Source organism: Thunnus maccoyii, chromosome 7, assembly GCF_910596095.1.
Source record: "Thunnus maccoyii chromosome 7, fThuMac1.1, whole genome shotgun sequence".
NCBI lineage: Eukaryota > Metazoa > Chordata > Actinopteri > Scombriformes > Scombridae > Thunnus > Thunnus maccoyii.
In genome coordinates this window covers 12,862,361-12,877,285 of record NC_056539.1, presented here as the reverse complement: position 1 = coordinate 12,877,285, position 14,925 = coordinate 12,862,361, and the positions used below count along the sequence as shown (strand labels likewise).

At 38.0% G+C, this 14,925-nt stretch overlaps 1 protein-coding gene across 2 annotated transcripts; it reads right to left on the bottom strand.

Annotated features, from left to right (window-relative positions):
• Positions 1-10: 10 nt before the first annotated feature.
• On the bottom strand, positions 11-14,617 carry crlf1b (cytokine receptor-like factor 1b). 2 transcript variants are annotated; one of them, XM_042417734.1, is made up of 8 exons: positions 14,271-14,617; positions 11,666-11,944; positions 10,739-10,868; positions 10,314-10,486; positions 7,377-7,534; positions 6,610-6,778; positions 1,782-1,967; positions 11-870 (listed from the first exon to the last, which is right to left on the bottom strand). In XM_042417734.1, the coding sequence occupies exons 1-8, from the start codon at positions 14,323-14,325 to the stop codon at positions 854-856; spliced, it is 1,167 nt and encodes a 388-aa protein (XP_042273668.1). In that variant the 5' UTR covers positions 14,326-14,617; the 3' UTR covers positions 11-853. The 2 variants fall into 2 exon arrangements, with proteins under 2 accessions (XP_042273668.1, XP_042273667.1); XM_042417733.1 differs by having other exon boundaries at positions 1,786-1,967.
• Between the last annotated feature and the right edge of the window lie 308 nt (positions 14,618-14,925).

The following is a 14,925-nucleotide window of genomic DNA, read 5'->3' as shown; positions in this document are numbered from 1 at the left end:
TCTTTACTGCTCTATACACAAGACACAGTATTTTTCAGACATTATTGATAGTCAAAGAATATAACTTAGAGAAATCAATGTTCCTTAAATATGCAGTTACAAAAATATAAACAGTATCAAATTGTCTTAAAACAAATAGATACAGGAAATTATGTACATTTTACATATAGTGAGACTTTATGTTGTGGGGATTCAATCAGTGATCCAACCAAAGTAGTTCTGCAGTCTAGAAATATCTCAATTTTACTAACTGGATGATACATAATAACATTTTTAGACCACGTGATGTCTGATTACTGTCTAAGCTGCTCATCAGTGATTCATTTACTTCTCTCTGAACTGTTTGCTGACAGTAATGTGTTTATAACAATAATATAAGTGGGGATATTGATACATTTTCTTAGAGTTTTAAAAGAGTATAAAAGGCAATGATTGCTTTACAAAAATACCTTGAAAGATATCTTTCAAACTCCCACTGTCACTGAAATACACTATATTTTTTCTGATGCCTGCATAATTCTTTGTTGCCATTTTGATATTTACTTATCTTCTCTTAAGTCTAAACTGTTACCATAACTTTTAATAAGAATAAAAGAATAAAAGTGCAGTTACTGTGGGCTTTAATATTTGTGTTTGTGCAAACAGATCGAACACGTCTGGTCAGTGGAAATGACAGTAAAAGGCTGCATTGTCTCACTCACAGTTATCTTCCACCTGGGTCCTTTAAACTCAAGTTAAGACTGCATGATCAAACGTCAGCCAGGGCGTTAGACCTCTCACACGACTGGGACCATTATGGCCAGTTATCCATGAATTAAAACACCACACAGGTGCCGGGTGGCTGCGCTATGAATTATCGTCTGGTAGAATCTGAAAAAAAGGCAAAACCAGATGGTTGACACTGGGACAATTCAATGAAAAAAACTACAACTATGTAATGCATAATCAGCATAAAGATGTTAATTGCTCTGTCTGGCAGGCACTTTTCTCTCTTTGCATCATCTCTTTCTTATTCTCTGTGTATCTCTCCCAGCCCCCTGCTACCTCTCTCTCTCTCAAGGTAATCAATGGGAACCTGTCACGCTTCGTGAGCAAAGACATTATTCAGGTGACAGCATGTGCCCTATTAAGCAAAAAAAAAAAAGAAAAAAAAAGAAAAAGGAGACTGCTGAGCTAATTGAGTCAGGTAGAGTGCTGCAGGTTTCTGTGAGTTCAAGGACTGAGAGCAGCAAGGATCTGAACTCTTCACAAAGTCACATAAACACACAGAAGATGGCGGGGCTCTGCGTGCCATTTGGCCATTTGAAGTTATTTTTGTGAAAGGGCCCACTCATGCCGAGACAAAACAAAATATGAAAGGAAAACATTACAGTGGGCTGTTAATTACATTTACATGTTCATTTCTCTTTGTTGTGGTCATCGGCTGAAGAGCAGAAGTCAAAATATGTAATAAAATCTGAGTGCATGACTGAGAGCATATTTTATGCTTCCACTTCTGGGCCAGTAAAGTCAAAACCGCATATTTTACCTGATCATAAAGTACGGACTGAAACTTCACAGAGCCAGCCAGCTCAAGAGAAATCTGTCCTCTTTGTGTTTGTAAAAATGTTGACCACATGGCATAACAAAGGCAGGGTCAGAAATTCAGTTCAGGACATTGATGCAGCAGTGGCTGCTTGTGATGTTTCTGTGTGTGTGTGTGTGTGTGTGTGTGTGTGTGTGTGTGTATTTCTGAGACGGGCTCAGCAGAGATAATGAAATAAGAGAGAGGTTCTGCTTACCTACCTGGTTGCGCGTTCTGTGCGATTTCTGCAGCCACACCCTCCACTGATCGTACAGTTTGATTGACATGCCGCTGCAGCCAGACGCGTGCTTGCGGACCCAGCCGAAGAACTGCTTGAGTTCCCGCCGCAGGGTGGAGTTCTGCTCACCGGGCTTAGGATCACATGAGCCACTCTGCAGCCGCTCTGGGAGAAGAAAAGGAGGGTGGAGGGGAGGAGAGACAAAGGAGGGAGAGAGGAGGGGAGGGAGGAAGAGAAGACAGCGCCAAGGTTACAGTTAGGACAAGTGTCAGTACATTGAGGGGTGCAAGCACACAAAGGCTGCTTACCAGGTAATGTGGCAGCATAGATGTGGTTGACATATTTCTTTTCTTTTTCTGGCACTTTTTCCAATAACTGAATAAATACAGTCAGCATTTTGTAAACACTGAAAATAACATTTAAAGAAAAATAGACACAAACCCCTAAAAACAATAGAAGTACAGTAGAAGAAACCTTCACTCTTTTAATAAATGCAAGTGATTTCCCTTCTTTTAGGTTCTGATTAATCTATTTGGCTGTGCAGTTTGTTATTATTGTTTTTTGTATGTTTTAATTGTCTTATTGTTCATTTTCAAAATACAGTATGTGCCCAGGACTTCTTGGAAAGCAGTATTGATACTGAGAGGATTATCCTGGTGAAATACAGCAAACTAAGCTGTTTTTAGCTGTGCTAGAAGTGTGAATAGATGGATGCCAACGTTGGTTAGTCAGTCAGACTGAAGTAGCTCAACAAATACTTGATGACTGCCATGAAATGTTGTAAATTCATGGTCCACAGAGAATAAAGTCTAATGACTCTGGTGATCCTCTGACTTTTCATGTGGCGCCACCATGAGGTTTACATTTGTGATTTTGAGTGAAATGTCTCAACAAGTATTAGAGGAACTGCCATGAAATCTTGTTGACACATTCATGTCTCCCTCAGGATGAATTTGAATCACTTTGTTGATCCCCTGACTTTTCATCTAAATCTCAATTTGTCCAATACTTTGGTTTTATGACAAAATAACTGCCAGACTAATGACGTTCCCCTCAACCTCAGTTGCTTTTATTATTATTATTATTATTATTATTATTATTATTATACACTGGGTCAAACAGCAACAGATTCATATCCATATATATACAACTGAACCCATATAGACACACAAACATATACACTTCACATATATACATGCACAAATATTCATATACATATCCACATACTATTTTTTTCTTTTTCTTTGACTTCAGCTTTCACCCTGACTCAAAGCATCCCACCTACATTTAAAAATTAAATTCTGTTCTTTATTCCTATTAACATCCTTTTCGAGAACCCACTGATACTTCTGAAACATTTTGAAACGTTTTGAGTGTTTAATTGCTCTTCCTTCTTCTTAATCCCTTAAATCACCAAACATTGTGGTTAAAATTTGAAAACCCAAATAAATGAAGATCAGACTCCTGATCTGATCTACATAAGTCAAGCATCTGTAGATTAGTTGTAAAATTCTAGTGGAGACATCAAATTAGTTGTGTAAATGCCTGAAAAAACTTCCTCCGATGTCTAACAAATCCTCCCATTTTGACTGAATAGCTACTGGTGCAGCAGATTTTTTTTTGAGATGCATGTATAACTGACATGTTTTTTGTTTAGTTTTCTTTTGTTCATCCATGTTGTATTCTTAATACAGGGGCAATATGCCATTTGTTTTATACATAATGATAGTTTCCTTTTCCAGGTCTGTGGTATAGCTGCTCACAGTTGATTATATGTAAGAATGTCACAAATATTACTGTGTACTACTATAAGATCATCATAAAACAGGATTTCACCCTCACTGTTCAAGAGATCATTTATAAATAATATTTCTAATGTTTCTTTTTCAAACATTAAAATCGATAAACAAAGGCTCATCCTTAAACTATATATTTCTATTGTATCATAACACTTGGCTTTGGATTTCATAACAGGATTCTGGTCGATGATATTGGTATTGAAACCAGCTATGACCTCTTCCAAAAAACCTGATAATTGTGGAAATAACTTTTTCTTTAATATAATAAAGTGAAAGCAGTTAACTGAAGGTAATGATCAAGTTCTTTATAGAACAGAGGATGAATGGACATCAATAACTTTGCTGAGAACCACTGTGGACTACAAATACATTTAGGTATAAGAGATGTTTGTAATGCAAAGTTGAGTGCTTTAAGATTTAACGATTTAAATCCACCATGTTTGTAATTATTGTATAGACAAACTTTCTTTCTTTAATATTGTTCGGTTTACCACCCCATAAACAACTGAACATGATCCGTTCATAATTTTTAAACAGCTCTTCAGTCAATGGTAATGACATGACATGATAAACTGAGGAATTACTAAATAATTTATCACTCTTATTTTTCCATATAAAGTTAAATTAGTCAGTCTCCAAACTTTTAATTTTCTGTCAACTATATGTAGCTTTCTATCAAAGTTTTTTATTTGTAATGTGTTCCATGTTTTTAGGGATATGTATATCTGGGACATCTATTGGGCCATCCGACCATTTTAATGTCAGATCACCACAGAGCTCAAAATTTGTTTCCTTCGGAGACACAATTCACAACACAGTACATTTATCACAGTTAGGTTTCAGTCCGGAAATAACTGAAAAGTTATTTAGCACTTTAACTAATGCAGTAAAAGATGCATCATTTGGCTGAATTTGAAAATTTACATCATCCATATACATTGAAATTTTTGATTCCAAACTATTTATTCTCAAACTTTTTGGTTTGTTATTCAGTCTTACTTTTTGAGCAAGAATTTCTATTGCTATAATAAATAGATATACATAAAGTGGACATCCTTGTTTTAGACCTCTGTACTGCATAATTGTTTCAGAAAAACAGCAACAGCAAAAGTTACTATACATTAACTTTTATCCAACTTAATGAATCTCTGAAGATAAAATGTCCTAAACATTTATAAATGAAATCCAAACGTACTTGATCAAATGCTATTTCAAAGTCAGTGAAAAAAAATGAAAGCTGGCCTTTTCATTAAACCATAATATTCAATTATTTTGACTATTTGTCTGATATTGTCACTGATAGAATGTCCTTGTAAGAATCTGGATGAATAATATTTGGTAGTACTCTTTAAAATCTGTTTGCAAGACATTAGCTAATATTTTTGCATCGTTACATTGTCGTGTAATTGGCCTCCAATTCTTTAATATAGTTGGATCCTTATACCTTCCACATGAATCTTGTTTTAACAATAGTGAGACTATTTTTTCTATATGACCATTTTAAGATATTAAGTGTTTTAACAGACTCATAGGAGGTTTGATAAAAGCCATCAGCTCCCAGACTTTCACCTTTTTCAAAAGAGCTAATGGCTTGATTTAACTCCTCCTGTGTATTAAGTCCCTCACAACATTCTTTGTCATTCTTTCTTAACTTTAAAGTATTATCGTTTTGAAAATTGGTGCTCATATTTAGTGTGATAAAACTACTGTATTGTTTTGTTTTAACTGCTCTTCCACAGCCTCAGCTGCTGTGTGTTTATTGCTAATTAGCAAGTGTTAGCATACTAACGTGCTAAACTAAGATGGCGAAAATGGTGAACACTCTACCTGCTAAACTTCACCATGTTAACATGCTTTAACCTCAAAGCATCACTGTGCCCATAAGTACAGCTTCACAGAGCTGCTAGCATGAATCCAATAATTACTTATCCTATGAAATATTACAAATAATGAGAAACACCTATCACAACTTACCAGAGCTCAAAGTGTTTTAGTGGCACAGATAGTGGGACATTTTTCTAGTGTCTCCTCCTAAAATTGGTTTTCTCGCACTAAAATAATGCTCTGGCGTACTATTAAAAAGTAATTTAATATAGAAATATTCGGCATGTCTCTTCATACGAAGGCTTCTAGGAAACATTCAGTTGCATTCATTGAACATTTATGATGATTCATGTTGCTTAATTTCCCAAAACGAGATGTAAACTGGGCAACAGTGTCATATAAAGAGAGATATTTCTCAGTTTAATGTCCTAAACTGTGGAAGTGATATACCATACTTGGCTTTCTGGGTAAGGGGAGGCTATTGAAAGTCATAAGTCTGCCACAATCAATTCTTTATGGCAAACAACAGAGCCTGATAACGACTTCCTCCCTCTAGGGAGTAAATACCACATAACCTATGTAACTCATTATCTGCTCCTCCTGGTCCCAAACCTGCTTCCACTCAAGCTTTATAGGCCCTGTTTGTGGCACGGCACCAGCTTTCTAACTTGATCAATCTTTGAAGCCAACGACAAAAATCTATCAAATGTCCCCCTGGCTCTTTGCAGTTCCTTCTAATCCTCTGCTGAGAGATCTCTATCAAGGTATCTAGCGTACTGATGTTTTGGCTTCTCTTGGGTCACATGCGGTTTGGATCTGCTTGTTCAGGATGTTGAATCAAGGATAAGGACATTGTTTTTCTGGCTTTAATTGGCAATGAAAGGTTGATTATTAGAAAGGAACGGATGGTCAAGATTTGTGATGTGCGGGAAGCATTTAAAAGCCATTTAAGCCATGAGACAGTCTTTGAAAGGAAAGACTTCAGTATACTTTTAAACATTCGGTGGATTTAGTCTCAGCTGCCCAGAAGACAGGCATTGTTTAGTTGAATTAAAATTTCAGTGATTATTTGCATTTGCCTTGAACCCATATAGCAAAATCCTGTAAATCTTACCCGAAAAGGGTGACTCATCTTAAGGTATACCAAGAAATTTCTAATGTGTTGTCCTCTGCAATGTACTTACCACTGCTGGGTGTGGAGGCAGCGGTCGGGTGGCTCCAGTCACTCCAGATGCCAGCCTTCCTGGAGCCATAGATGCCCACTGGGTTACACCTCACCTGGACAAAATAGACAGTCCCGGAACGAAGGCCTGCCAGACGACATGACGTTTGGTTACCAACATCATCCACCACCTGGGAGAGGGAACAAAATGAAAAAGAGGATGTACTGAAATGGTGCTTCTATGTTGTAGTAGTAGAATCAAAATCCTCCTCTACACCTACTGAACAGAGATATTTGCTGCATCTATTCTCAATGTTTTTATTTTTTCGTTTTTATAATCACTTTTTCTAACTTTGTTCAGCTTTCATTTTGAATGTAGTCTGGATAAGAGCAGCTTCAATGATTTAAATGTGTTTCAATATCATTTCCCTTATCTTTTCATTCAATAGTGAATACACATACTGCATATACCACATACTGCATGTATATACATGCCAGAGAACAAATATAAAGAAGCTGTGGCCAGAAAACTTCAAAGAAACTGTTTCTAAAAGCTCTGCTGCTGCACTTTTGGATCAAAATTTGGTTTCAAGATTTACCAGCAATGAGTAACAAGCAGTCAGGGTTTTTTACTCATGATTAAGATTTGCATTGAAAGCACAATGAAGAAGCAGCAGATAGAGTAGGAGAAACGTTTTATGATCATCGTGTAATGGATAAATCTGTGCTGCAAATATTCCCACAGAAGAGTGTGTGTGGGCTTTGTGTGGAAGTGTGTGTGCGGACCACCTTCCATTCGGTGCTGTCTTCCAGTCTGTAGCGAATCTGATATTTGGCCTGGAACAGGATGTCCTTGAGTTCGGGGGGGCTGGCCCAGCGGACCGTCAGCTGGTCCTCGAGGTCGCCAACACGACTCGCCTGCACGTTGGCAGGAGGGTCTGTGGTCACTGGAAAGGACAAGCATTTACAGTTTGTGTACAGCAGATGTAAAGTATATAAAGTGAGGATTCAGGAGGCCCGAGTGACCTCTAGAGATGAAACTCGGTGAATATTGTGCAGACAAACATCATCCCGCATCATTCTTCTTCAATAAAACATGGTGAGGATGATCAGTGCTGCACCAACTAACAGCTGTCTGTTTTGTGTACAAGGTCATTTTTTTATGTCCATTTTTGAAGGGAAGAAAGTCAACATTCATCTGTATTATCAGTTCTTGGTTTCTGTTACTTTGAAGATTACTCTTTTGTTTTGTCTTGCTATTATATTTGTTTAATCAATGCTTCTCTCTTATTTGAAAACATAGAGAGGTCAGTTAGAATTTATGATGAAAATAACAGAAATATTGTATTTCAGAACAACATTAAAACTTAATTGTGATAATACTGTATATAATTTTAGTCAAGATGGTATTTAGTAGTGAACTTTTTTGCAATAAATTATTTATTGTTTTATAACTTAAAACAGAAAAAGGGACACAGTTCATTAAAATACTTGCTTTTGGGCTGGTCAAGTACATTCATTATGGTTAAAGTACTTGTGTTGACATGGACACAGTAATTATAGAGGAACTGGATCTTTCAATGACACATGTAATGGGTTACATACAAGCACATACTACACATATGGACATTTTTTCTAGTACTGTACAGTAATTATTGTTTCTATCATACCTAAGGCTCATTCATTCTGTGCCAAAGGTTTATTTGGACTTTACCCAGATTTAATGTGACAAAAAAACAATCAGCATCTATTTCAAATATTTTCAGTAGTTAGTTATCGCTACACGTAATGAAATGTGCCAAAGGTTGGGTGAGCATTTCTATGGCAGCTCAGTTTTGATGTTAAATTTTTCCTGAGATTAGGCTCCACAGGAATCTACTGAGGCCTCTGACAGGTGACAACGTCCTCTAACATACCTTTAAATTGCCTTTGAATCACACACACACACAAGCAAAGAGCAGATACTAAGCAGCTTGACTCAGCCTTGTATCTACATTGTATTTGCTTCAGCTAAGCTATAATTGCTGGCCCCATTGGCTTGACAGGCAGTTTCATTTGACTGACACTCAGTAGTCCAGCCACCATCCCTGCTTATGTAGCTCCACTAGTTGCAGATACTCAGCTGCTTAATCAAGCCTTACATCTTGTATCTGCTGAGGCTAAGCTACAATAGTTGGCCCCATTGGCCTAATAGGCAGTTTCATTTGAATGTCATGGCCTGATCTGTTGTACCGCCACCATCTAGTTTCACTAGCCTTACAACTGGCTGCTAATTAGCAACCCCTCTGGTGTGAGAAACTACTCCATGCATGAATCATGTACCTTCACCTGTCTTCCCAAAGAAAAAATCTCTTAAGTGATCCTGTAAGCAGAGCATATTTAAAAGCTTTCTCAGACCTCAGACACTCAAACATGACACAAATACTTGCTAACTGTACATGAAAGAAACACAAAAAGTCAATAAACAAAAGGCAAAATTCTGTTAAGTACATATGTGCATAAGAGAATAAATGTTATAAAATAAATAGGTACTTCTACCCAAATCCCCCCATCCTAGAAAGACCCCACATATGTCATTACACATATGATCCAATCCTTACCAACGCAGCCTCCCAGAATTTTATGCACCATGTATTTTTTGCTGTAAATGAGTGACTGGGACATTTAAATATAATATAGATTTTTATTTTTTTATTTTTTTGTGGATTTTTTAACCAATAGGCCACCCAAGCAAGCTAGCTTTAAGCATTTTGATTTCAATATAGAGATATTCACTCGACAAATTAAAACTGTTGGCTAACTTTCATTAAGTTGTGTGTCCCTCTCCCCTTCAGCAGAGTGAAAGGCTTTTGTCCAGGTCATTCTCTACTTCCTGTTGAGAGCACGTTGTACCAGCAGTCAGCATTAAATAAAACTTTTACCCACTGCAATAAAGGCTGCAAACAAATCAAGTGCTTTGACGGAGAAAAAGATAAAGGGAGAGATAAAGTGGCGTGACAGACAAAGGAAGGAAGAGAAGTTAATAAAATGTCTTGTAAATGCTTTTAACCGTCACTGCTTTTACTGCTGGTGTGTGACACCGTTTGTCAGCTGATGTACTTTATTTGCTCTACTGAGTTCCGCTCGAAGGAGATGAGAAAATCAAGCCAGGAAAAGTATTCACTGAGCTTATTGTTTCTCTTGTTGAGGCAGCGTAATGCATCATACATATGGCATCGCTCCTCCTTCTCCTCCAACTCACTCACAGCCTCCAACTTATCTGCTACTCCAGTGCGCAGTGACGATGAATGGAGGGAGAGGATGCTCAGTCACAGACAATGAACATTGCTTTCAAAATGTGGCGCTCTGGAGGCCACAAGCCTACGCTATTACATTAGGGCTGGAGACACTATAAAGATTACCTGTTATTGCTCGTACATCACAACCTGAATTTCTTGCTGTGAAACTTGTGAAGGCATTACCTAAGAGGCATCTGCTGTGATGTTAACTTTTACAATGAAACATTTTATCTTTGAGAGTTGCAGCCTGAACTCATAATGCTGTTACAGTGGTGGGTGGAGGGAGCAGATCATAAAAATAAATCCCCCCTCCCCCAAAGGAGTGTGTTAGCCATATGCAGGAGATCTGCAGACAAACAAATAGAAGAGAGGAGACGAGACACTATGAGATTTTGTTAATTAACCTCCAGGAGTCAATATAAGGAAAAATGTCATCAAACTTACTCACCTACATCTAGGATGTCCAGGGTGGTGATGTCAGAGGTGGCGGAGCCCAGCTGATTGGCTGCCTCCACCCAGACCTCATATGGGGTGAAGAGGGCGAGGTTGTGGGGGATGTAGCAGGAGTTACGCTGCTTCCCTGTGCTGTAATTTTCACACTCCTTTTCTCTCCCATACCACCTGGACAGAAAGCATAGCAAGCACCATGACCATAATAGACTTTTGATGTTTGTTTGTTTTCCAAAAAGGCAGACTAACTATTCTTTTTAATTTTTTAACAGTCAGTACCAAAACATAACAGCATACTGCAGCCTCTGAGTGTAGCATGTGTTGCAGATGGTGAACTTTATGCTGCACATTAGCTGCTAGTCTACCTGATTGGTGTTGGACGAGGTGATCACCTGTGAGCTGCAGCAGGTCTGGGGCGCTCACCTCAATTTGTACTTGAGGGTGTACTTGGTTCGGATGTGGGTCTCACCCCGCCCCCCCGGGCTCCACTTGCAGCTCAAGTCCTTTGTGTTGCGCGACCAACACGTTAAATTGACCGGCTTTTCTGGAGGCACTGGTTAGAGAGAGAGAGAAAAGAAAAACCAAAACAAAACAAAAACCATATGAAAAAACTAATTTTAAAAGAGACAAAAAGCTTTTCAAATAATTGGCGTCCACATATTGAATTTGAATGCAGTGACATGTAAAGAGAAGTCAAATAGAAAGTTGAAATAACTTTCATTTTAATCTCAGTATGGAATTGCATATTTGTTACTATAATGAGGGCAATAACAGTTGGAAGCATAATTTTTTACATTTCTTGATTTAAATGATTATAATAGACTGAAATAATTGAGATATTAACTCATCTTTATTTTTGTTAACTTATAGATCCTCAATAGCATAATTTCAGCCCAGTCATTCACAGGCTGTGTATGTGTGTCCTTGTACATTTACCTTGATCTTACCTCAGACTTTGAGTTAGAAAGTTGATATCATCTGGGTTTTGGGTTAACTAAATTTAATGTTATAGTTGTGAGTGATGTGCTCATGATGACTGTGGGGATGAGAAGGGACAAAAAAGGAAAGGCAGCATGCTTCTTTGCAGTATGTTTAAGAAACTACAACTATTACATTTTCAAACAATAGATAAATTTAAAGCTAAAAATACATATCTTTTCATTTTCCAAGCATATTGACCGATAAATACTTTTTAAAACCTTTTTTATTTTTAAAAGCACATGATACGTTTAAAAAGTTTTCAACAATGGTAATTCCACTGGCAGTAAAAACACTACTGAACCAGTAATATAATACTATAATAACCAGTAAATTATAGGACTCTGCACAGACAGAAAAGCCTCCACTTACTGCCCACATAGAGACAAGAACCGGCCAGGACGTGTCCATCTGCTCCGTGACACACCAGGTTGTCTCCAGACTGCTGCTGGGAGCCGTTGAGGCTGTGAAGGGTGACGCTCAAGATGTCAGAGCTCACCACGCTGTAGGTGCTGCTGGACAGACGCATCCCGTTCAGCGTCCAGTACAACGTGCTGGCGTGGAGGCCGAGTTCAGGGCTCAGCGCACACCTGGCTGTCAGGCTGGAGCCGATACGCAGGACGGGATCCTGCGGAGAGATCACTGCCACCTCTGGGTGATGGACACACACACATACACACACACACACACACACACACACACACACACACACACACTCTCTCTTTTAAGCCATGCCAACATCAAAAAGCCCTTCTTCCTCTTCTAATGTGCCTTTACTTTCTCGTCAGGCTTCCAGTGAATTCCATTAGTTAAAGTAAAGTTTGAAGTCACTTGTTTTGTCTGACCAAATGTCCAAAATCCTAAGACCTTTAAGAGGCTGGATCCTGAAAATATTTTAGCATTTTTGCTTGATTTTTGCTAAAAAATTATACAGATTGACAACTAACTGTTTATATACTAATTTGACCATTTTTTTGACTGTAAAGTTGTTGTTTTTTGCAGCCTGTGTTTCTGTTGTATTGTGTATATTTATGCCTGATGATTGTCTATGCTGAAACATTGCTTCTTTAATAAAATTACTGCACACGGAGTACTTTTTTAAAATTTCATTCTCCAATTTACCTGTATATCAGGTTTTCATTATATATAATTTTGAAGATACTATTAACAAAAATCTAAAGGTCATTAAAGCCAAAAAGTAACTTTTTCTAACAACACCATGGTGCATTTTTATTTACATTTTAGGTTTTTAGCTTCCTCTCATCCTTTAACTTTCATTGATTAGACTTTTCTCAATAATATCACGTATTAGATCCTGGGAAGCCGTTTGTCTGCATTTGGTTCAACACTGAGAACAACACACTAGCAGTGGACCTAGAGGTGAAATGGCAAAGTTTCCTACAAGAAATCATTTGATTCCAAATCTCTTGCCAACTGCATGGAAACTTTTTTGTGTTTGTGTGTGAGGAGGAGTAGCAACACATATTTATGACCCAGTAATGAAGTGGATTTATGGAGCCTTAGTAGGATCACTTAGAAAGGTCACCCTGGTTTGTCGGTAAAATCCTTGAATGCTTTTCCATACTAGTCCCCCTCTTAGAGTTTAAAAGTTTGCCTTTATGACTGATGCCCATGAGCAAATAACTCTCTGCTGTGTGTTTGAATGTTACCACTGGGCTCCTTCACAGAGATACGAGGGTTAATGTGTAGAGTTTTATTAACCGTGCTGCAGGTGGGCGGTGGACAAGCTTTCTAACATATGTGCCGCTACGTTGTTTCCAGCCTCAGCGGATTCAGTAGCATCTAATGCGATGTGACATCTGCCTGTAAGACACATGAGGATTGACCTTTGGGCCGAAGTGAGTGAGATTCACTGTAAAACATAATGTTAAGTATGAAATATATGTAAATAAGAATAATAACCAACATACACACATGAAGAAGCTACCTGCAGATCAGTCTCCCAGTCTGTGCACGGTAATAACTTGGAGTATCTTTCTCACATTTCCTTCACGCGACAGCACGGATGAACACTGTTTATTTCAATTTGTCTCATCAGCTTCATCACCATCTCACTTCAATCCAACATTAGGTGCAAAATCACACCTAATGATTGCTGTGGTGTCACTGCATTTGGATTTATTTCAGTGAAAACGCTACAGTTAAACTATAATTTGAGTTTTTGTTGACACCATTTCATTAGTTGGTCAGAGTCTGATCCAATCAAAAGTTTCACCAACTTTTTCAGAATATTCAACAAGGTTCCTCAAATAAATAAGCATAAGGGTTTGGTGATGAGAAAATATAAATCTGTCTACTGTCATAGTTTGATAGTTATCCCTTTTAACATTTCTGGATGTTTTAGGTGATTGTGGGCAATATTGGATTTTTATGATTTTTGCATCAATTTGATCAAGTTTCTTTACTTGTAGGTATTCTATTCACTGAATTAGAAAAAAAAATCTTGTAATTGTCTGGTTATTTTATCCATAAACAGTATCTAAATTGATTTTCCAGAAATAATACCATATTATAAAATATATCAATATTGTGATATAAATGACATATACGGTGATAGAGGGTTTTATTCATATTGCTTACTAAAATTGGAACATAGTTGAAATTTCTGTGGTTACTTATCAGTGTTCAGCTGCATATCTATTATAATCATTATAGATGGGGCGATAATAACAGCTGGTATGGTGAAACCTGTGAACCAACTAGTCGCCTTGTTTCTTTCCTCCTTACGCTGATTTCGATGTGAAATACTGTGGATTATGTGAAAAAACTGATTTAAAACTTAAGCTTTACTTTATAACTTAACACCTAGTTTTTAAGACAGCTGCTGTCAGTCTAAATACAGGAGGTGATACATTTATATCGTACCTCCTCCTGCTGCGATCTGAACCGACACAAACGTGGTAATTAGTGCGCTATGTTGTGTCAGTCTGTCAGGTAACTAAAGTTTGGTACTTACTTGTCGAGGAGAGCAACACATGTGGAAGAAGGAGGAGACACATGAAGGTAAACATGCTTTTTTTAGAGCTGTTTTTCCTGCTCTTTTCCTCCCTGTCTGTCCTTTCCGACTTTCCAAAGACGCGAGGAGCAGACAGAGGTGAAGTTAGGAAGAGTTACTGCGCAGCTTCACTCTCCAGCGGCTGTTTTCAGACCAAATGTTGGTTCTTCCAGTGAAAGTCAGGACACCAAACTGACTGCAGGCTGTTGCAGGAGACACGAGGTTTGCTTCCTGCAGTTAAAGTCAGTGCGGCTCTGGAGCTGCAGCAGGCAGCTACAACACTCAGGTTCATACTGTTTGCTCCTCCCTTGTTCTCCCACACAGCCACATGTCATTAACACACACACACACACACACACACACACACACACACACACACACACACACACACACACAGAGCGAGAGAGAAACACAGTGTCAGAAATGAAAACAGCACTACACACTTTCTGTACTGTTAATTGTTCTACCAATTATAGAGGAAAGTTGCCGCAGGTTAAGTGACACTTTGAGTAAAACTTTCAGGTACACACACTAATACTTTATGAAACACAATATAATATCATATATCATATGGTGGAATGTAACTAAGTACATTTACTGAATTGTACTTGAGTGT

What these genes read in the sequence shown, in the direction of transcription:
- crlf1b (XM_042417733.1), bottom strand. Translation starts at nt 14,325, where the DNA reads ATGTTTACCTTCATGTGTCTCCTCCTTCTTCCACATGTGTTGCTCTCC. An exon ending in TGTGTTGCTCTCCTCGACAA is followed by an intron (nt 11,945 to 14,270) that starts GTAAGTACCAAA and finishes TCCATCACCCAG; the next exon opens with AGGTGGCAGTGATCTCTCCG. An exon ending in TGCCTCCACACCCAGCAGTG is followed by an intron (nt 1,968 to 6,609) that starts GTAAGTACATTG and finishes TTCTTCTCCCAG; the next exon opens with AGCGGCTGCAGAGTGGCTCA.